Consider the following 24,028-nt stretch of genomic DNA (forward strand, 5'->3'; position numbering starts at 1 on the left):
AAACAATCTAAGACCACCTGTATAATTAAGCAATGTTCAGACTAATAATAGCCCCGTTGGGCTGGCTGTTTTTTTTTTTTTGGCTGCTGCTAAGCCTGTAACAGTGCGAACACCAGCCATCAGCAGCATCATCAGCCAACTGAACCAGCAACCAATCCAATTCAAAAAAATGGCCCCACATTAGCATTAAATGCAATTCGAGTTCAAATTCAAACACCACCAGTTGCTGGCTGATTCTGGTACATATCAATGAAACAGTTTACAACACCATTCAGATACATGCTGAATCAAATAAATTTCCTAACCATGGCTGAAATTACATGCTGCTCCTGGGCATAATTTCATCCAACCCATCAGATACATGAACACAAGTGACCAGTCTAGCTAAACCAAAACCCGTGTTAAGCCTGCAACCAATGGCATCAAGTCAACTTATGAGCCTTCCAGGCAAGTTATGCCTTGGCGTTCCATTGATGACTGAGCTCCCCCCCTGTTCGCTCGAAACACATTCGACGCAACAAGATCTATAAGAACTCTGATATATTGCCCACCAGAATGTGTACAAAGGGATCAAATTCGACTCAACAGTAGCTTACAGATGGATGACCGACCTTGAGGTAAAAAAAAAACTCCATGTTACGGATGGATCAGTGACCGTTGTGTTGCAGCTGTTTGCATACATTCATGCATATGTGTGCATCACTTCTTGTTAGATAGAAATAACTAACATTTGCCATCATCAGTCACTCACTCCCACTTGCTCTATGCACATTAGAACGAAGAACTCAGCTAGACATAACAATAGCTGCCAATTTAAAACCAACTGAGTCACTGGTCATCCATTTATTCATAAATACAACAATTTGTATTGCCTGGTCATTACTTGTAACACCCTCGGTGTTACATTGTACAGTTTTTTGCTAAAACACTGCATGAGCATCATACTTATGTGCAATTGTATGTAACATAAAGTATAAATCAATGTACGGTACTTGAAACGTTATCCGAAACAAGAAATAAACGTTACGTTTCATGTCGCTTGATATCGTTTAGTATTCTAATCGAATTTTTATCAAACAAAAATGCTATAGAACGTTTATGCGAACTTTGATAAAGTTTGTAGTACGTACTTCGTAGTCGACGATGAAATATGTGCGGTCAAGGATGAGGATAGCTAGCTAGTACTTGCAGTAGGTCGGAATTGGAAATCGACACGAAACCGTTCGGAGTTAAGTCATTACGCGTAAGTTTAAAATGGGTCGACGAAGCCACTTTTGGTACTTTTTGTAGATGCTTAAGAAGTGGTGTGGTGTCACAGCTTAGGTCGATAGCTCTACGTGCCCAATGGAGTATGGAAGAAGTAGTTTGGCATTTGGATCTTCGGGTAGGGTTTTGCGGCCGCTTTAAAAACTGTGCACGTCACCTATTTCGAACCGAGCCGCGCCGGCCGCGGTGACCGCCACTGCTCGGGTTGGCGCCACTGCTGGCTCGCCCAGCATGCGCCGCAGCACCGGCCGCGTCCTCACTGCCGCCTGTGAATGCACATCGTGCGTAGGGTCCTGGCGCTGTTGCCTCGACTGCTTGCTGCCATTCGCTGGCGCGCGGTTCACATCGCCGCGGCTGACGCGCTGCGCTCGGGACACCGACCCTGCCCTGCCCTGCCCTGCTTTGGCCAGTAGTGTGCCGGGTCCCACGCTACCCGCTACCCATCGCCACGTCCAGCACTGCTCCCGTTGACTCGCCGCGGCTGCACACGCGGGGACGACCGCCTGCTCCACCATCACTTCAGCGTCATGTTGCGCTATCGCTTCTCTGGTCCGACGCTGTCCGCTGTAACGCTGTGCCGAGCTTCGTCGGCTTGCGGGTTTGGCCGTGCGGACAGCCGCCTGAAGTACGCCTTGTTGTTCCCTGTCGTTGTGTGCACTTGTATTTTGTGTTGACGACCATGACTGTGCCGAGCCGAGCCGTGCCAAAACCCCCCTGTCTCCGCTGTCGCCATGGCCGGCGAGACCGTTTCCTTCAATTCACCGTGGCGACAGTACCGTGATTCAAATTGGTCATGTCCTCAGCTCCGCTAGGTAGCCGGCCACCCAACCAACCTCACCGCGCTGCTGGTACCACCGCATAGTGCCTCAATTCTAAATCGCCGCTCCGCTGGGTCCTTAAGACCGGACGGGTGCGCGCCAGGGGCAAGCCACCTATTCATAGCACCCCGTGGCGATTCATTGCACCACCGGCCTAGTTTCCCCCTCCTGAGCACCCTGCGCACCTCGGCCGTATCGTAACCGCAACCTAGCATTTCCTGGCACGACCGTGCCATCGCCGTGCGCCGTAGCACCACCTCGCGCGCACGCGGTCAGCTCGGCTCGGGCCATCTCCATCCGAACCGACACCTCAACGGTCTCCGTGGGTAGTTCCTTGAGCTCGCTAGCTAACTTGTTTGCTCCATTTTCGCTGTCGCTCACGGGAACGCATCCGCCGTCGTAGGGAAAGGACCATCGCCGGGGAGGAAGCTCGGGACAGCACCCCTGTTCGCCCTATCGCCTCCAGTCGCTGCGCGTTATCGTCAAGGTGACCATCGGCCCCTTAGATAGGAAATGGAGAGTCGGGTGGGGCCGGTGTAGCCGTCCGGTGCCCGCGCCGGTGCGCGCACAGGTGCCGGGGGATGTCGCCGCGGCAAAGAAGAGAAAGTAGAGGGTGGTAGATGTAAAAACTGTGACTCGGTGTAATAGTGCTCAGGTTAGTTGTGCGAATAGGGGAAATAGCGGGGGCTTCTTCGCGATTGCGCCAGACGCGCGTGGCTCCACTGTGGGCCGCCTGCGTTGGGCCGCGTCGCGCGATACTGTGTGGGCCGCGCCGGTGGCTACATGCGCGCGTGGGCGGGAAATAGGATTGGGCCGAGCCGATGTCCCCGTGGCCGCGAAATAGAAAGCAGTTTCATCCTTCCAGTGAATTTATTAATGCTTATTCAATTTAGTTTTCAAGCTGAACTTTGATAATTTATAGTAAATTGTGTAGTGGTCCAAAAATAGTGAGACTAATTTTGTTAGGTTCGCAAAAATACCATCTACTTGTTAGTATAGTTAGATGACAGTTAGCCATGGCAAGTATTGGGTCATAAATTCAAAACTAGAGAGCTAATATTATGTAGATTAATATTTGTAGAAATATTTGTGGACAATTGGTGATAGCTATCGACATAAAAAATTTACAGTAGGTTCCCTAGGTCATTATGTACTTCCTGTAAGTTTTGGAGCCTTAGAATGAGTTGCTAGATAGAGTAGCTATTACCCTTGCTTTATCGTATATAGCGTAAAATTAGCATTAGGGGTAAGAACACCTGTAGTTGCTATAGTAATAACGAATGTCATATTTCAAACTTATCATTGGCTTAGTAGTTAAATCGATGTACTTTTATTTTAAGAGTTGCTATTGGCTTAGTAGTTAAATCGATGTACTTTTATTTTAAGAGTTGCTGTTGTCATATTATTAAACATTACATCTTCATTTTATGTAGATCGCGAGCTGATAGAATTCGTGTCCGTCGACGAATAGGAGTATGACGAGGTGATTGAGGAGTACGAGAAGGAGATCCTCGTACAGGAGGGAGCTCCGAAGCCTGTTGGTGCTGACCTTACTGACCCGTCGCCTGCCCAAGGCAAGCCTCGGTGCATAACCCCTATTTTTATGATCACTGAATATATATATGTGATGTGCATTTATGTTACAGGTATTTTATGGAAACTACATGCATAAATATATCCACCCATGAGTCTTACTAGTACAGGGCGAGTAGCTGCTATGCTCAGGATATCGGTAGCGTGAGTAACCTGCCGTTACTCGCAAGTAGGTGATAAACATGATCACTCGTGATAAAATGGTAAAGGTAAATGGTGACCTGGCAGGGATATGGTTTGGCTATTGGTGGGTGTAAGGGGTTGTGTCCTGCGGCCAACAGGGCATAGCTTGGTTATATTTTTTTCCTGTCTGTGTCGATTAAGGACCGGTCGTTGCATATGACTCTAGACAGGTCATAGATTTATTGTCCCGAGCGCATACTTGGGTATGGGCGCGAGAAAGACTTGTTGCTCTCTTATCGCAGATCCGGCCTTTTCGGACCGACTGATTGGAGGCGGAGATGGTGGAGGTCCTTGCACCACACTGAGTCCAGGACTTAGGATGTGGGGGCTTGGAGTCCAAGTTTGGACGAGGACCTGGACACCTGGGACATGAGAGTAATGGGTTAGTCCTGCTTGTGCCTAGGGTACAAGCGGGGCGTGTGTTTTCGAGGCACCCAGCTAGGCACATTGATTCACGAATCGCCGGGCGATCCGGTACGGCTTGTCTGCGGTTTAGCACCGTAGTAAGAACTGAAAGTTGAAAGGAGAAGAAATGTCACTGATTGCTCAACTCTTGCTTAAAAATAGAACAGGTGCTTATATAGACTGGTTAGATGATAACTTAATACGGCTAATAATAAAACATGAATAATGACTCACTATTAGTGTTGCTTTCTGCTAAAGAAAACCAGCAAACCATAAAGCCTATCATATTCCTTGGAGTCGGGAAATTATTTCCACTAGTCGGATAAGTCTTGCGAGTACATTGTGTACTCAGGGTTTATTTACCCCTGTTGCAGGTGATGCTTGAGGAGTACCTTTGTGTGGAGGATTCTTCTGGTGGGCTCAGACGGATCCTCGCCCCTTATCGCTAGATGTTACTTTTAAATTCCGTTGTTTCTCATTCCGCACTCTGGTATTTGGTATTGTAATAATGTATTTTTTAAGAAACTCTAGTGTATGAAATGGTTGCTGCATTGTTTAAAAAAAAAGGAGTGGTTGCTGCAGCAATCACTTTCGTGGGAGGGGTATATAGAGGAATGGAAATTTTTTAGCGCTTTGGTAGTGTGAGGATTGACATAAACAATAGGTAAAACATTGCATTTGATCTTTCCTCAACAAAAGTTTTTTTTCTTGACATGTTTGTTTTTGTTTCTGTATAATTAAATGGGAACTATGGAAATTAATTTCTTACCAAAGAAGATATGTAACTCTGGATTCTTGGTGTTTGGCAGGAGTTCACAGGATTGCAAGGAAATTGGAAACCAGGATTCTTGCTCCCTAATAAGCTTTAGCTAATTTGCAGCCTGTGGCTGAAGGACTGTTCAATATATGGATATATGGTTGCAATATTCCGTTTCTTTCTGCTTTTGTACAACTGAGCGCATGATTTAGACGAATGGCCGAAATCTACATGAAGGTGCTGGTTCCGAACTCTTGCAGCAAATGTAAATGATCAAACGGTGTCTTGCAGGAACTCCAAATTTTAATGGCTAAACTGTGTAAGTGATTTGGAGCAAATATGGCCTTTGTGGAAAGCTATATCCAGAAATGTGTCTGAAATTCATTGGGAAAATATCTGTTCCATATATACGCCCTTTTCTGCTTCCATTGTATACTAGGTACGTAGCATACAACTAGAAAAATAAAATCACAGCGCAACTTCTTGACGATAATATAATAGACTTTCCCTCAAAGGCCATATTTGCTCCAATTTTCCCAATGAATTTCCTGTGGAACAGATATATGGAACAAGACAACAATTAATCTGTTCCAGACACATATGTATCAGGATATATAATGTGCCTACAGCTTCCCACAAGACAACAATTAATTTGTGGAGTCTGCCGTGGAAGTCGCATGGCGCGGTGAAGAAGGCCGCGATGGACGAGGAGGAATGGGGAATCAGCATCCAATTTTTGTTTTAATGGAGAAGCCGTGAGGGGAGCAGGTATATTGGACTTTGTAGGCTTAGGAAAGACATGTCTGGAGGGACGGACGCAAGGAGAGCGTTTCCGTAATTTATACTGGTCTCATCCGTATTTATCATCTGAAAAAGGAAAACCCGAAAATTCACGCCGCGCGCCGTCTCAAATTTCTCAAATCATTCCTGTGCTATGCCTACACGCGGCTTCACGGCCCCGCCGTCCGCACGTCCCCGTGGAGCTGCGTTGTTGCTCCGCCTGCTGCCTCTCGTGCCTCCTGAAGATGTCGCCTCACGCCTTCAGCCGCAGTGGCCGCTGGCCGGGCGCCGTTACTTGTCAATTTGTCATGAGGAGGATGATTAGCCGTATGGCTGCATTTCTTTCTGATCAGAATTGCCTTAGCTTGTTCCCTGCCGGGATTGATCTTGCCATTAGTTCAGTCCAACACGGAGTTGTATCTCTTATTCATGGCTGCATTCAGGTCTCTCTCTTTCCCACTAGGGACTTGGCCACTTGGGACCATCGGAGCAGGATAGAAAGTGCCGCTAGTATAGCAAAAAAAGAACCCGACCGGATAAGCTGATTTATCGGTCAAAATAAAAACAATCAATGGATCAAATTCTCTACAAAATTACTCCCTCCATCCAAAAAAATGAAATTATGAGATTTCTAGACAGATTAATGGAGAAGACAAATGTCCACACGACCAATCATTATCCTCTGTTATGCTCGGCGCTTCTCGCCTAGAACTATATACATAAACTTAGTAATTTTGCCTAGGGTCCAAGGTCTACAACTCAAAAGAAAAGAAGTTTTTGTGACAACACTGCTTGATGGCAACGAGCCCGGGCAAGTGCCCTGGGTGGCCGAGATGCCTTAAATTCTCCGTTGCTTTGTATCATGTCTTAACTCGTTGCTTTGTTTCATGTCTTAACTTGTATCAACATATGTAGTGTAGTCTAAATACTATGAGTCCGTTGCAAATGACTATATTCATTCATTTGTAAATGTTGACTTGTTGTTGTTGAGGTTGGAATGTTATACTCCTTAATTTTTGTTAAAAAAAATCTAAATAGGACCTTAGCTGACTTTAACCTTATGTTATTGTATTTGTAAGCTGTTTTCCATTTGATGTACCTTTATTCCACATCTTGAGCAATTAGAAGAAGAAAAAAAGGATTTAAAACTAAAATTGAACCGACGATTAATCTGCAACCATGACAAGATGAGCAGAGACGAGTATGTACGGAGCAGGGACGCACAGCCAGTGAGTCTGCCTCTCAATTAAGGAAGGAGAGAAAAGTTTTATGTACAGGTCTTAGTTTAGCACAGAAAGGGGAGGCAAAGGATCATCAAACACTGATACAGCTAGAGCGTGAACCCCAGCACAGTCAGTGAGTAACACTAACCAAAGCCCTCGGAAGTCACTGTACCATCTGATATCCTTTTCCTTCAGCAAAAGATCTTGCTAATTACTCCCAGGGGCCCACCGTGCCATGGTTCGAGAGCTACGTATGCTGGCACGCGAGATCGAGATCACGGTACATGCCTGAGGCTATGTACTGTGCCAGGAGCCCAGGACTACAGGAAATAGCCGTACAAGTACAGCATCTGGTCCATGTAAACGGTTTGCATTCAACGCAAACCTCGTGCCGATGCAAATAAACACATGTAACAAAGTTCAAACTCATGAGAACTCGACATATGCAGGGAAAAGGCAACATCCTTTTTACTGAACTTCATTAACTGAACATACAGGGTAACAGTCTAACAGAACACCACTTCTACGGTTCAACTAGCACACTAGCAGCCTACCTAGCACGACAAAGACCAAGAGAAACGAGAGAAAGAGGAGCAAAATACACAGCTGGCTCCCCCATATCCAACGTATACGAGCCCCATGCTTCATGAGAGAAGACACAGAGCTTCGGAACGCTGCTGCTACTACTACCCCATGCCATGCCATGCATCCCCCAAAAGAACCACGAGCACGCGTGACAGCATGCTCCTTGTCGCCGCCGTCGCCCTGCTCACCGGAGGACGCGGCTGCAGAGGCGCGACACGTCGGCCGGGCGGACGGGCTTCAGCAGGAAATCCTCAGCGCCTTCCTCCAGGCACCTGGCGAATCATGCACAAGCATGTGAAGAAGCATGCATACAGCAGAAAATAAGCAGTATAGCGATGAACAGACATGAATGGATTCGGTGTTTGGGCATATATATAGTGACTAACCTGTTGATCCTGGTTGGCACGTTCTCCGAGGACATGATCACCACAGGGATCTCCTTCAGCCTGGACGACTCCTGCATGCACACGGATCTCATTCAGTTGCAGTCACAAGTTCAGTGATTTGGCATCTGTACCAAGGCTGAAAGGAAGTTGGAATGGTGTGTGTACCTTGACTTTCTTGAGGAGCTCGTATCCAGTCATCTCCGGCATCCAGTAGTCGGTGATGATCATGCTCACGTTGGGCTCCTGAAACCAAACGACACACATTACAAACATCACCCACTGGGGAAAAAAACACAGAATGAACAAAAAGGTCAGTTCAGTAAAAGAAACATACGGTGCCCAGCAGCTCCAGCGCCCTCTTCCCGCTGTCCACGGCTGTCACTGCATGCATGCAGAGAACGAACGCGAAAGGTTCAGGTTACAACAGCCAAGCCACGGCAGAGCTAGAGAAGGCAGAAGAAAAACAAATCATCTCCACGCCGGCCACTGATCGATACGATTTCTCACCGCGGAACTGTGAGCTCCTGAGGATGCCGGCGATGACGGCGCGGTCGACGGAGCTGTCGTCCACCGCGAGGACGTGCGGCGGCGCCGGCGCGCTCCCCTCGCCTCCGAGACCCCTGCGGCTCGCCATCGGTGGATGTCGCTCGCCTCCTCTGCTCAGTTGCTGTTGCTAGCTACGGGACGATAGGAGTGTGAGCTACGGACGCCGAACCTAGTACCAGTCCTCGAATGGATCTGTGTGATGTGGTGTGGGGTGGGGTTAATATAGAGGCCAGGTGGTAGATCACTCGTCACGCCCTAGTAGCTCTGAGACGCGGCTACGGGGCTACGGAGAGAGACAGAAACTGCTGGATGAGATCAGGGAGCAGCGGCGGTGCGGCGACCGAGAGATACCGCGCGCGCGCGGCACCAGGGGTCTCGTCTCGGCGAGTAGCACTGTAGCCGAGTAGGCTGTGCCTGTGCATGCGTCGCGCCAGCTTTTGCCTGGCCCGGCCGGCGGTGACGGATGCATGTCCCGGATCCACTGTACCCTCCCTCCCTCTGGCTGGCCCCTGGGATTGAGCGAGACAGTCCGGGATCCAGCCGTATCCGATCCGCGGCGCGGGCTGCGTATCCACCAGATTCACTTGTCTGGAGCGCGCGTCAGTCCCAGGCGTCCGATTTCTCACGCCTGGGGACAGGATGCTGCCTGGCAGGCATCTGCCTGCGAGGGCTCGATCCAAACACGTATGATGCGTTCCGTCGCGCGGCATCACTGTGTCCACCTCCACTACCCCTCTCTCTCTCTCCCTCCTCCCTGCGTATAGATGTTGTACTGGTACGTACTCCTACTGGCAGGGTTCAGTTCAGTCGTATCGTATGGACTACTACTACCATATGTGTACAGTGACTACTACTGCTGCTGTCGAACGGAACACTGTTGAATCAGCCGAAACCAACGGGATTATGTACCAGTCGAACATAGTATTGATGACAAGGTTCAAAACGCACCGGGGCCGGCCGGCACGTGAGGATACGTTGTACACACGCCGTGATGCATGTATTGATGACACGTTAACTTCGCAATCTCGGTAATCACGGTACTTGCTGTACGCTAGAATTTCTTTTTTTAGTACACTTAGGCCCCGTTTAGATGCCACCCAAAAGCCAAAAATTTTTACATAGTATCCATCACATCGAATCTTACGACACATGCATGGAGTACTAAATGTAGACGAAAAAAAAACTAATTGCACAGTTGGTGAGAAATCGCGAAACGAACCTTTCGAACCTAATTAGTCCATAATTAAACAATAATTGCTAAATAAAAACGAAAGTACTACAATAGCCAAAATCCAAAAAATTTTGGATCTAAACGGGGTCTTACACTTTGAAGTAGTTATTTATGCAGTGTATCTCGAGATACATCATATCTTTTATGGGTCCTCCTGTTATTAAGGGGGTGTTTGGTTGCCCTCCTAAATTTTAGTCGTTGTTCCATCAAATATTTGACACGTGCATGGAGTATTAAATATAGACTAATTACGAACCTAATTGCATAATTTGCGACTAATTTACGAAACGAATCTTTTAAGCCTAATTAGTCCATAATTTGACAATATTTTGCTATAGTAAACATATGCTAATGACGGATTAATTAGGCTTAAAAATTTTATCCCATGGAGTACTGACGGATTATATAATTTGTTTTTTTATTAGTATCTAAATACCCAATGCAACGTCCTCTCGACATACCTCTTAAATTTTAATCGCGGGATCAAACACCCCTAGCTTGGAGTGTACTGCGTAGCTGTCACCCTTCATTCAAGAGCCGACAAGTTCCAAACCAAGCTGATATTGTGGAAGCACGGTGCGTCTACAGTAACGTACTTGGATAATGGATACACGTACGTGCGTGCGTGCATGCAGCTAGCATCAACTCTTCGCTAAGGCCCTTTTTAGTTTCCAAAAATTTTCACCCTAAAGTGTCACAACGAATCTTACAGCACATGCATGGAGTACTAAATGTAGAAAAAAAAACTAATTATACAGTTCTCTGTAAAATCGCGAGACGAATCTTTTAAGCCTAATTAGTTCATGAAAAGTCTTAAGTGCTACAGTAACCCAACATGTGCTAATGACCGATTAATTAGTATCATTAGATTCAGTTTCCTGATGGATTCTGTAATTTGTTTTTTATTAGTATAAAAAAAAACCCTCCCGACATATCGATGTGACACAAAAAAAAATTCATTTCATGAATTAAACGCACCCTAAATAAGGACTAAGTACAACATTAACCGCACGAGCACTTACCTTTATGCGCAGATTCAAGTACAGCTACAGCCACTGGTACGGTACGGTAGTTCCTCCAAACTTTTCCCATACACGTTAATGAAGAGTACTCGCTCATTCAGTAGTACATTGATATTTGTTGAGGGCTTGTTTGGTTCTAAATAAGTCATTTACTTATAAGTTAAAAAGTGAAATAAATGACTGATTTTGTTTAACACCATCAACTTATAAGTCACCCCTGCTTATAAGAAATAAGCTGGTTCACTTCTGCTTAAAACTTATAAGCCACCCTTTTCCGCGTGGGACCTACACCTTTCACTTAACAGGCATGAGCTTATAAGCCATCTACAACCAAACAAGCACAACTTATAAGTCACTGGTTTTCAGTCATCTAACTTAATAAGTCACCTGACTTATGAAAACCAAACCGGGCCTTATACTTGACAAATCGTGATCGATCGTCACGTTCCTAATGGCTCGTATAAATAGAGTGAATAAATAAGGAACTCAGACAATTATTAAAACCCCACGAGATACTTAAGCAATGGTGACCACAAATGCAAATAGTCCACGGGACTACACTACCTTTAGAGAAGACAGAGAGAGGAACGTATATATGGACTATGGTCAGGGTTCAGGGTCACAGCTTCACAAATCACAATCACACGGCAGGCCCCGCCACGGGACATGTCTGTTGTTCGATTGGCTGGTTCGTATCGTTGTTGTTTCGTAAAGAAGTATTACTAGCTGATTTGTGTGATAGAAAAATACTGTTCCGGCTGCGAAACGGACAGGCTGTGAAGCGAGCCACCCCGCTTGCTTGCGTGCCGACTGCCGAGTGCCGAGTGATGCTGGCAAACGGCTTCTCGTGAGTGACGCTCTGCTCGATCACGCTGTCAATCTGTCGTGCATGCCGGAGACGTTGCTGCAGGCTGCAACGCCTCTCCACAGCGTCTGTCACTGTGGCAACATACAGCATCTACTTTTTCCCTCCCTCCGGGCCGGGACCGAGGCCGGAGGCTGCACGCCATCGACTTGTGGCTTGTTGCACCGATTTGGGAGACCATTTATGGTTGGTTGCCACGCCTGCGCTGTTGCATGTCGCGCAGCGAGTCAGAACTACTGTGCGGGTACGTGAGAGCCTGCGCAGTGCCTGGCTCTGCTGGCATGGGCGGATCTTGGAGCCGGGCGAGTTCCGAGGGGAATCTTCCGGGCTCACTCCTCACTGCCCTGCCTCGCTCTCTCCATGCATCATGGCGTGTGAGCTGACTAGCTGAGCTGCGATTGACAGCTGTCTATGGATACGGAAGCGTGACATGGGCTCCGCCTCAAAATAAATCAACTATTATGATTATCTTTATTTTAAGTTAAACTAATCTAAATTTAATTAAAGTTATAAAAAATATTAATATTTGTGAGGCTAAATTAACATCACTAGATATTTACGAGCTGGAGGAGCTGTACCGAAACATTTTAAGACGACAAGCCGTTTCGTAGTGAATGGTAGAGGAGTCATTTGACATCAAGAGCTGGAACTGAAAAAAATGGTTTCTCCTCGAGTGCTCTCCCCGGAGAAATGGTTGAGAAAGTGTCCTACTAGACGAGACCCTAAGACTTGCTTAGTTGCCAAACTTTATATGTGCAAAGTTGGTAAAATGTATTGTAGCGTCACTGTAACATTTTGTTTGTATTTGATGATAATTGTCCAACCGTTGACTAATTAGGCTCAAAATGTTCGTCTCGCAAAGTACAATCAAACTGTGCAATTAGTTTTTAATTTTGTCTACTTTTAATATTCCATACATGTACCGCAAGTTTAATGTGATGAGGAATCTTCTTTTTGCGTAGTGCAAAAGTTAAAAGTTTAGGAGGAACTAAACAAGGCCTTAGACTTTCACCACGGAGCATGTCTGCATGTGCATTTGTTTGTCTTGTAGCTATGCTCTAACTCGGGCCATCGGAGATTTTGATGGGAACGGTCATTTATACCTTTGGGACTTTGCATGCTATAGATATTTTTGATATATATGCTTAGCTTTTTTGTGAGTGGTTCTTATTATTTAAAAATCGTCTACAACTTTTGTTATATATAACATAAATTAAAAACATATATTTGCAACTAGATAACTAATAATATATTTAGATACATTTTGGTATATAACATGAATAAATGAAGAAACATGTCCCACACGTTTGTGTCCGTAATAAAAAATAAAAATAATGTCCATCAACGGATAATTATTTTTATCGTCCCAATCCAAAAATACTGTTAAATTCGCCAAGGGGTTGTTTAGTTCCCACAAATTCCAGAATTTGGCACTATGCAAAAAGAAGATTCCCCGTCACATCAAACTTGTGGTACATACATGGAGTATTAAATGTTGACGAAATCAAAAACTAATTGCACAGTTTGGTTGTACTTTGCGAGATGAACGTTTTGAGCCTAATTAGTCAACAATTAGATAATTATTACCAAATAAAAACGAAACACTACAGTAGCCTACAGTACCACCCGAATCCGGCGGCGCCGAATCCGGTGGCCAACTAAACGAGGCCCAAGCAAGATGGCCGACGAGAGGCTGTGCAGCATAGCATGGCTGACGGAGGAGTTGGAGAATGGGTCAGGTACCGGCAAAGGCGAGCGAGGAGGAAAAACATAGAACCAAACGGCATCCAGGTACGTGTAATCAGCGGCATGATAGTTAATTATTTCTCAACTATGTAATAAATAAAGAGGTCAGAAATCTGTTTTTTTTTTATATATTCTTTGAGAAGCTTCACAAAAAATGTGAATTTGTCAACAAATTTAGCCCCGTTCGACTTACCCCATATTCAGCTTGTTCGACTTCTTTTTTCAGCCGGAACAGTGTTTTTCTCTCACAACAATTCAGCCAGAACAGTGTTTTTCAGTTAAAATTCTGTCAGCCAAAATTCTGCCAGCCGAACGGAGCTTAGACGAAATTAAAAGTTCGTGGAACTGCCAATTTAGCCGGCGAAATTAAAAGTAGTGCTGGAAAGTAGATAGCTTGTGCATTCACCTCCGGTGTTCGTTTCGAACAGAACCTGACTGATGGGCCTGCAAAAAAAAAACGATTTTGAGAAGGGTCCGGTCACTATAGTGTGAACAACTACTGTTGAATTTCTCTCTTCAACTTTAACCAAACAAACTTGTCAAAAAAAAAACTTTAACCAAACAATATTTTGGCTTGGTTCGGTTGTTCCAGTGTGATATCGATTTTTACTCTCTTTTCTCTCTCCCACGGTGAGAGGATGATGTCAGCGATGCGTGTCAGTTTGTTTGCAAAAGATTTTGACGCTGGTCAAAGATTTTGACGCAGTTTCAAGCGATTCGGCAGGCCACTAGGCCACGCGGGCAGCGCTCACCAGGGTAAAACAATAAAAACGTTGGCCATACCATAAAAGCACAGACAAAGGAAAGAACGATGCTACTAGTACGTCACTATGTGCAGCGGGGATCATAGGTCTACTAGTCTTCTAATTCTAGGTATATACGGAGTGTAGAGTAGACCCACTTAACTGTTTGTCTACTAGACTACCTGAGCTGAGCATCTTCAAGATTGTACTGGGTATAATAACTTATTTTGAAAACTGATAGCACAAATAGCTACTAGGCTTTATCTTTCTTTCCAAAAAAAGGACGATATATAGGAGCTTTGCCATTTTATAGAATATATGATCACTCATTTTTCACCTTTAAATAAATATCCAAATAGAGATCTAAAGGCTCAATTCTATCTTCTGCTCCATCTCCATCCGTTTCAAATTGCAATTCATTTTAGTATTGTTCTAACTCAAACTTGTCTAATTTTGATCAAGCTTATGAAAAAAAATTACTAACATCTCACGGTGTATCTAGTGATGAATCATATTTAATGTTCTAGATGCTTGTATATCTTTCGGTAAACTTTGTCTAAGCCAGAAAAGATTCATCACATCCTAAATGTTAAAAGTTAAACAGTCTGTCACCCTTTGTTTAGCTTTTAGGCTGTTTAAACGTTGTTTAGACGGAGTTAACTTAAACAGTTTTGTTTAGTAACACTAAAATATACATATTTATATACGTAAAAGTCAAATATGCTAGAAAGTCTACATATTTACACATAAAAAGTAAGTATTCTACCAAATAATCTTTTTGGAAGAAATCTAAATCCCACAACACTTCATATACTTACAATGCTAATTAGTTTGTTGTTCATTGTGGTAGTTGTAATCCTCCTATTGATTAAATTATGAACTAAATGGTCATCTAGTTCATTTAATCACATTTAACTCGATTTTGTTTAGATGGTTTAAATGATCCAACTGTTTAATTCACCATTTAGGGCTTAAACGACACGGGTGGCCTCCGTTTACCGTTTAAACATTGTGTAAATAGACTAAACGGCCGTTTAGATGAACAAAGAATACATGGCATCTATCCTCACTGTTGGTCTACGAATTCACCGTTCACGATACTATAATCTAGCGAACCATCAAATATTCCCGCAACTTTTAAAAAAAATGTTTTCACAACTTTTTGTTTTTTGACAAGTAACAAAGTTATACTCACAACTTTTACACATAATAAATCACAAAAAAAACTTTTATACACAATATTTTACGAGACATATCTTACTATCATAACTTCTAATCATAATATTTTCAACATGATTTTTATATCAGTTTATAGACATCTTATCATGACAACTTTTGTACTCCCGCCGTTCACAAAAGAATACAATTCTCGTTTTTGTTGCTGCTGCTTTTGTTCACGTTGTAGTTTGATGGCTTGTCCGGCGTGGTGTGGAAGCTCCAGGCGTCGCGGTGTTTGACTTGCTGCCCATGTGCTGGAGGATGGGGGAAGAAAGCAGAAGCAGAAGATCCGTGCGCAGGCAGCCCTGGCAGCGGCGACGCCATGGCCGCGGTGCCGCAGCGGCGCAACGAGCCAACGATGAAGTGATGGGGTGCAAGGGGTCCAAGCTCGACGACCAGGTCCGCCACTGCTACGCGCTCGTCGACACGCACGCGGCGCTCGCGGACTCCATCGAGTCGGTCGCCGCGCCGCTGCACCGCCTCCTCCGTCTGCAGGCGGCTGAGTCGCCGGGGCTCACGCTGCCCTGCGCGCGCAAGGGCGGTGGTGGCGCTCCTGCGAACCGGGTGCTGCGCTCCTTCGACCCGTCGTCGTCGGCGCCATTGCCTGCCCACGGTCATTCATCGCGCCTCTAGTTCGGCTCGTCGCTGGGATCCGAGCCAGTGTCGTCGCCCGACTCGCCTCCGCGCCGCGCCCCGAGCAGCTGCAGCACCCGCATTACGCCGCATACAGGCTCACGGGCTGCTCCTCGACCCAGATGTGCCCACGTCCGTGTCGAGCATGGCGACGACGCTCGAGCAGGCTGCGGCGATGCGCGAGCAGGCTACGGCGACAGTGCGCGAGCAGGGCAGTGGCGCTCGAGCAGCACGACGCGCGAGCAGGGGGACGACATGAGCAGCACAGCTGGCCGGTTGCTGGCGAGCCATGGTCGTGAGGATGGAGAGGGAGGGATTGAGTCGATGACGCGTGGGTCCCATATGTCACTGAGATGGAGGTTGCGTGTCAAAACCGCTCAACGTTGGTCAAAACAGCCTTGCCCCCGCCCAGGTGCTAAAAGTGAATGGTTTTGACAGTTGGGGTACCGGTACTAGATGATTTTGTAATTGAGGGTTAAAATTAGACCAACCCAATAGTTGAGGGCCAAAAGTGGACATAATCCTAGATTTATTTGGTGACATAAATACCAATAATATTTGCTATAAATTGGATCAAACTTGAGCTAACTTGACCGGCACGCATCATATAATAGTATTCTTTTGTGGAGGGATGAGGTATGTAACATTTAAAACTCAACCTTTTGTTTATTGTTATCAAACTTATTCATAACAATTTTTTATTTAACTCTTATAGCATGACTTTACAAAAAAAAAATACTGTTCAATGTCTTTCGAAAAAAACTACACATAACTTATATAACATGATTTTTTCTGTGTAATAAAATTTTCAATCTAAAAAATTGTTCATACATAGAAAATTTTGGTAGATTAATATGAAAACAAAAAAAATTGCATGGACGTCTGTCCATGATCACAACTACCAACAGATCACTTCGAGCGCAGAGTGAGAGGAAATGGAGAAAATGAAGAAAATATCAAGCTGCAGGAAGAACGGTAGATATATACACGAATGATATTGATCTACGGTGGCTTTGCGCACGTGAAATTGTGAAAATGAAAGCAAGAGGAAGAGATGTCATTTCTATGGTAACAGAAAAATCGTCTGAGTTCGCTCTCGGCGAACGTCTACTGAAATTGGGCTGGACCTACGGAGTATGGTTTAACCAATTCGATAAGAAAATGGGCCGGACCTATGGTTTTAACCAATTCGTTAAGAAAAGGTAATAATACTCCCCTAAAAAAAAGGTAGTAATATGCATTTTTCGTTGCTGAATAAAACATCGTATCTTTTGAACATTTAGAAACGCCCTAGCATGGATGGTGCGTTTTTACAGCACAAATGGAGAGACTTGCAAGTTGCAACCGAACAACTTTTTGGACATTTAGAAACATCGTCAGCTTGTTCATTTAGAAACATCGTCAGCTTGTTCAGGAGGCCGTAAATGATCATATGGATTATTTACTGCTGGCTGGTTTGATGTGAAAAAAAAACACTGTTCCTGACTGAAAATTTAGAATCGTTTACGAGCAAGCACCAAACGGCTCCTTGGGCAAATATGTACAGTCCCACAAACTATGTTATGGAAAAAAAATTGAGCTATAAGAGCATAAAAAGAATTGCTCTAAAAAGTTTTTAAATGAAGCTACTCCATGGTAGAATTTGTGGAGCAGTCCTAAGCAGTCCCTATACATACGTGGGCTCTAGAGTTGATGGTCCTACGCTAATAGGACTCCAATGCGCACGTTGTACATGAAGGTCTGCTTTAGGGCACCTCTACTAATAGGAGTTATGATTAGATGTTATCTCATCTTATATGTTTCATAAGTAAGGTGTTCTTTATTCATATATCTTTTCTCCTATTAGGAGAGAGAGAGAGGAAGAATATGCCTCATGCATTATTACACGAAAAGACATACAAGGTGTTCCGCTGGCTGCCTGCACAGTGGATTTTGGATGGTTCTGAATGATTTAATAGTATTCTATGAGGGAGAATAAGCTGAAACAAGCTGAAACAAGCTGGGACATGACCAGCCGAACGGGGTGATAAGCTCTACCCTTCCATGCTAGCTCAAAGGTTTTGTCTTTCTCTCCAGGTGGCATAGATTGAGAAAAACAGTCTCCTTTCCCTAAAAACTATCATATAGATAGGCCCTGTTCGGCTTACCCCATATTCGACTTGTTCGGCTTGTTTTTTCAGTCGGAACAGTGTTTTTTTTCTCACAACAATTCAGCCAAAATAGTATTTTCAGCTAGTTTCAGCCAAGTTTCAGATCAGCGAACGGGGCCTATAGAGGGATGAGATGAAAAAAACTGCTCTGGCAGATCTCCTTTCTGGATCCCCTTTTCCTTTCTCGCTCCCTCAAAGAAAGTGGAAGTGTCATAGATTTTTCTCAATCCCATTTCTCCCTCCTCCTGTCACTGACGCGTGGGTTCACATGATGGGCGAGCGCCGCCATCACGCGGGCCGCCACATCGGGCACGGGCTGGTCGCGCCATCCAGACGAGCACGGTCGCCTCCTTGCCACAATGGAGGGAGAAGAAGCAGAGGAGAGGGAGAGGAAAGGAGAGATACCACTAACCTGTGGGTCCCACGTAAGAAAAGGAAATGAGTTTTTCTCAGTTTGCTGCATAACCTCTCCCCTATAGTCTGGAGTCGAGTTTTCTCAATCCCCTGTAGTAAGTTTTAGGGGAAAGGGGAAAGGGGAAAGGAGACCCAGTGTATGTGCTCTGGACCATTGAAGATGTACTTAGAAAATCTCTCTTAGCAGGCGTAGGTAGCATGAATTTGGGGTGTGGTTGGTACGTGTACGTGTGCCCCGTGGCACGTCCACGCTAGGCGGGGACCGCCCGCGCCACTCCCCGCGCTCCCCCTCCGCTTCGCGTGCCCGTTGCCACACAACACTCCATCCCTCCGTTTCCCACACGCATGCACGGTGCTCCAGCAGCCGCAGCAACGGTTGTGGCCGATGAGTTACATGTAACATGTACAATGCTCGATATACTTTTAAAATATCCAGATGAAAATATTTGCAACAAACGTCTGAAGACAGATGAAACACTTGAAACATGCGTCTGGAACACTTGTAAAAATACTTGAAAACACTTGAAAAGCCATTGTAAAACATATGCAATATCCAAATAAAAACACTTGCAACATACGTCTAAAAAAACAGATACTTGCAACATACATTTATAGCCATTGCAACATATGCAACATCCCGATCTACTTTTACAACATCCATATGAAACACTTGCAACATATCTCTGAAACATCTTATACAACTAAAACATATGTCTACAACATAGGGGAGGAGAGGCCAGTGCCAGTCAGTCCAGACGTCAAGGTAGGAGTTGGCGATGAGCGTTGGCGTGTGAGCACCAGCAGCACTTGCTGCACTCGTGGATGCCCTTGGCTCGGCCGGAGACAACGTGCCGGCACGTGCGCCCAGCTTCAATCGGCAGGGGCAGTGATAACAGGAATCGGCAAGCACCTAGTCCGTTCCATTTTGCTTTCTATTGACGATACTATACGCAACTAGCAGTCGTTAATTTTTTTTAAATGTATGGAAATTATCCATTGGGGCGTTCTCTGCTATAGAAACTAGCAATAGATACCACGGGTTCGAATGGTCCAAATACATGTTTTCTAACGGCAAGTCTGAAATCAAACAAATATAGTACTAATAAATCACCTTTTTTTACTTATGCTTCTATTAGCACCCATTAACAAAAGGAGCTGACAATACATGCTAAAATTAGCACCATCCAAAACATTATCAGGAAGAATACGGGACTAAAAACCTATCTGAAGCCTGTTCGCTGGTTGGTTTCTGGGCTGGTTTGGGCTGGCTTGTGCTGGTTTGTTGTGAGAAAAAAACACTGTTGGCTGGCTGGTTTGGGCTAGCTGAAACCAACAAGCGAACAGGTGCCGGTCCTTTCCCCATAAAATGTATACACGTCACTGATGACGTCACCGCCCTGTAACCAGCCGCCGAGCATTTGTCCCACCCAAAAAAAGATCTGCGACGTCACTGATGACGTGCTGCAATCTAAGCGAGGCAAGACCTTACGTCATGAGGACAGTTTGCAACTTGTACAAAATAGAAAGGGAGTAATATTCCAGACGTAGGCACGCACTGGTCGTCTCTTGTGGTGAAACTTTTATTCATTTGACTAAATCCTCAGTTCATCTCCGCCGCAAAAATGATGCTCAGTAACTCTTTCGCATTTGCAGTCTGCAAAATGATCTGGACCGAATTGCATGCGTTCTTTGACGAAGGAGATCGACTTGTGAAATCTACTTCGTGAACGGACTAGTATTTTCTCTGAGACAACAGGCTTGACAGATTCTGCTGCTTCTTCATCTTCTGTTGGTGTGCATCATCAGCCATGCTGCCATGGCCCATGCGTGGACCAGTCAGTACAAACTCCTCTGCATCAGATAGCTCATGTCGTATATGCATACGCAGTGCACGGCCACTGGACCTTCATAAATAGCGGCAAGAGCTCAGCAGCTTGCCATAGCCCACAAGCCCAAAAAGCTTTTTTTTCAACAAAATAACAAGCCGGATAGCTAGCCGGCCTTTTTGAAGACAGCCATCGGCCATCCACTCAACCGTCTTAGCTGTAGCTGTGCCTGTGCGAGCGAGAAATGGAGAGACAGAGAGCCGCCAAGCCACACTTCGTGCTCATCCCATTCACAGGAACCATCAGCCACGTGATCCCCATGGCAGACCTCGGCTGCCTCCTCGCGTCCCACGGAGCCGAGGTCACCATCATCACCACGCCTGTCAACGCAGCAATAGTACAGAGCCGTGTCGACCGTGCCCATCCGGTGTCACAGTCACACGGTGCCGCCGCGATCACGGTCACCGCGGTCCCGTTCCCGGCCGCGGACGCCGGCCTGCCCGAGGGCTGCGAGAGGATGGACCTGCTCCGGTCTCAGGACGAGGTGCCTCGCTTCTTCGTGGCCAACAGAGGGTTCGGCGAGGCAGTGGCGCGGTACTGCCTCGGCGTCGGCGAGGCGCCACGCCGCCGTCCGAGCTGCATCATCTCCGGGATGTGCCAGACGTGGGTGCTAGGCCTGGCGCGCGAACTCGGCGTGCCCTACTACGTCTTCCACGGCTTCGGCGCCTTCGCTTTGCTCTGCATCGAGTACCTGTACAAGCACAGGCCGCACGAGGCTGTCGCGTCGGCCGACGAGCTGTTCGACGTCCCAGCGCTGCCGCCATTCCGGCTCCGGCTGTCGCGTAGGCAGCTCCCGCCGCATTTCCTGCCGGCCACTTCCGTCGGTGGGAACGCGCTGCAGGGGATCCGGGATTTCGACGTGGCCGCGGACGGCTTCGTGGTGAACACCTTCGAGGAGCTGGAGAGCGGCTCGGCGGCGCTCCTCGCGGAGGCGACGGGCAAAAAGGTGATCGCCGTCGGGTCCGTCTCGCTGTGCCGCTCACCGAGTCTCGACCCTCAGCCCATGTCGAGTGACGCGAGGCGATGCATGGCGTGGCTGGACGCCAAGGAGCCCACGTCCGTGGTGTACGTGAGCTTCGGCAGTGTCGGGCGCATGCCGCCCGCTCAGCTCATGCAGCTCGGCATGGCGCTTGTCTCGTGCTCCTCGCCGGTGCTCTGGCTCGTCAAGGGCGCCGACTCCCTGCCCGACGACGTCAAGGAGTGGCTGCGCGAGAACACCGACGCAGACGGCGTCGCAGGCAGCAAGTGCCTGGTGGTGCGCGGGTGGGCGCCCCAGGTGGCCATCCTGGCCCATCCAGCCGTTGGTGGCTTCATGACGCACTGCGGATGGGGCTCCACTCTTGAGGCTGTCGCAGCCGGTGTGCCCATGGCAACCTGGCCCTTCTTCGCCGAGCAATTTATCAACGAGCAGCTCATCGTGGACGTGCTTGGCATTGGGGTGTCTGTCGGTGTGACGAAGCCAACAGAAAATGTCTTGACTGCTAGTAACACCGCCGGTGGCAGCGAAGCGGAGGCCGAGGTGGGAATGGAACAGGTGAAGAAAGCCCTGGATATGCTCATGGATCAAGGGCCAAAAGGGGAAGAGAGGAGGAACAAGGCCCATGAGCTCAAACTGAAGGCGAAGGGCGCTTTGGAGAAGGGAGGATCATCTTACAATAATTTAGAGAATTTGATCCAGTCTTTTCTTTGAAGGTCAACGTGTTTCACTGATGCGTCTGTTTCCCACTGAGTGCCTTAGTATGAAGATTTGTTATTATTTATTACTAGGGTCGTTTGTTTTTGTCAAATAAAGTTATTATATATATTCTTAATTATAATCGACCGGTGCTCCTCGATGAGTGTCGGATACCGTGAGAAGGGGTACCCTAAGCAAAAACCAAAAAACGACTGCTTAGACTTCGTAAAGATCGAAACCAGCTAACAACCGCTGGCCTCGGCCGACTCTCCGACTCGCCCGAGGCCCCCTCATCGCTGGCCTCGGGCGACCTCTCACCAAAGGCCTCGGCCAATTCTTCGTATCGCTCGAGGCCCCCTCACCGCTAGCCTCGGGCGATCCCCCACCGAAAGCCTCGGCCGACCCCCTCTCATCGCAGGCCTCGGCCGGGTCGCCGACCCTCCGCCTCACGCGAGGCGGGCTCGACAACACTCCGCTGCCTCTTCCTTCACCTGTCCCTCTGACAAAACGTCGCGTCGCATTAACTCAGCTAACTGCTGCCACTGACATCGGCCGCATGCTCGGCACAGTACAGCGGAATGGCCGACGGGACGGGAGGCAGGACTGGGCAGGGGTTACCCGCCACTGTGCCCACCGCTATGCACATGGTTGACGCCCATGCCTCACTGTGCTGCCAACTCCTGCTCCGAGAACAACGCGGCGTGGGGAGCCACGTCCGGGATACTGTGGCCTCGGAATCAGTACCCAGGACCAATAATTCCCTCCAAAGCCTCGGCAGTTTGCTTCAGGGGCTCGGCAGCCTGAGGATCCATGTCCGCCGAGCCCCCCACGATGGCTCGGCCTCGGCATCTGCAGAGCCTCGGCTCCCTACGACGTCATCGCACGATGACCGGCGCGTCACCCGCCATGTCCTGCCTCAAGCTGTACTGGAGCCCCACGACGCACAAGATCAAGTATGATCGGCGCGTCACTTCTGCACGACAAGGACGGAGCCACTCCATCGACCATACCACAACAGTGGCCAGCTGCAGGGCTCGGACACGCCATCCCCATTCATAGAACGCTATGTAGCAACATATGTACGTTCCTGGTTCTCCCTTAGAGTATAAAAGGGAGGGACCGGGGCCATTTCTAGGGACGGAAGAACAACGAGCAGAAAGAGGAACTCACCAATAGAACCACACACTACGCTGCTTGAGAACAACGCCTCAAGCCGCTCGCACCACCCCCGCCAAGACCTGGGGCTAGCTCCCTCTCTCACCTAGCTTGTAACCCCCTACTACGAGCACTCCGGTGCAAGGAATACAAGATCGATCTCTCGGACTGGACGTAGGGCGTCGATTGCCTAAACCAGTATAAACCTTGTGTCTCTTTGCATCACCATCGGGGATTAGGGCACGCAGCACAAATTCACTCGTTGGTTAAGGACCCCCCGGTCCGAAACGCCGACAGTTGGCGCGCCAGGTAGGGGCTCGCTGCGTGTTAGCTTCATCGTCCCAGCAAGTTCCAGATGGCAGACCCCGTACGACCGTTGCGTCTCGTCACGGTGGTATGGTTCGGGAGCCTAGAGTTCATGTCTCTAGGATGTGGATACGATATGGTACTCCTCACACCCCGAGCTCCACTGCCCGACGACGTTACCACAGACCCGCAGCCCAGGCGCAGGCAGCGTCCGGGTCGCGGCTCCCGTAGCACTCGCCAGGCACGACGCGAGCAGGACCGCCCCGACACCACGCAAGCTCGGGGCAACGCGCCGCGCTCCGTCGGTATCCCTTGCCCGGCTATTGGTATAGAGTCCCTGGTCGGGGACTTATCCAACCTAAGCTTGGGCAAGGAAAAGATTCCGGCGACGCACGGCGACGCCTCGTCATCGAGTTCTGTCCCGCCACCTCCTGAGGGGCCA

At 47.4% G+C, this 24,028-nt stretch overlaps 2 protein-coding genes across 2 annotated transcripts; one reads left to right on the forward strand and one right to left on the reverse strand.

Moving 5' to 3' along the window:
* Window positions 1-7,771: 7,771 nt before the first annotated feature.
* On the reverse strand, window positions 7,772-8,636 carry LOC136491068 (two-component response regulator ORR5). The gene is made up of 5 exons (XM_066487282.1): window positions 8,504-8,636; window positions 8,331-8,377; window positions 8,162-8,239; window positions 7,997-8,067; window positions 7,772-7,882 (listed from the first exon to the last, which is right to left on the reverse strand). The coding sequence occupies exons 1-5, from the start codon at window positions 8,628-8,630 to the stop codon at window positions 7,795-7,797; spliced, it is 411 nt and encodes a 136-aa protein (XP_066343379.1). The 5' UTR covers window positions 8,631-8,636; the 3' UTR covers window positions 7,772-7,794.
* An 11,723-nt stretch (window positions 8,637-20,359) lies between these two features.
* Window positions 20,360-22,184, forward strand: LOC136491051 (UDP-glycosyltransferase 73D1-like). The gene has a single exon (XM_066487258.1). It carries the CDS (start codon window positions 20,635-20,637, stop codon window positions 22,138-22,140), a length of 1,506 nt encoding a protein of 501 aa, XP_066343355.1. The 5' UTR covers window positions 20,360-20,634; the 3' UTR covers window positions 22,141-22,184.
* The last annotated feature ends 1,844 nt before the right edge of the window (window positions 22,185-24,028 follow it).

This window comes from Miscanthus floridulus, chromosome 11 (assembly GCF_019320115.1).
Source record: "Miscanthus floridulus cultivar M001 chromosome 11, ASM1932011v1, whole genome shotgun sequence".
NCBI lineage: Eukaryota > Viridiplantae > Streptophyta > Magnoliopsida > Poales > Poaceae > Miscanthus > Miscanthus floridulus.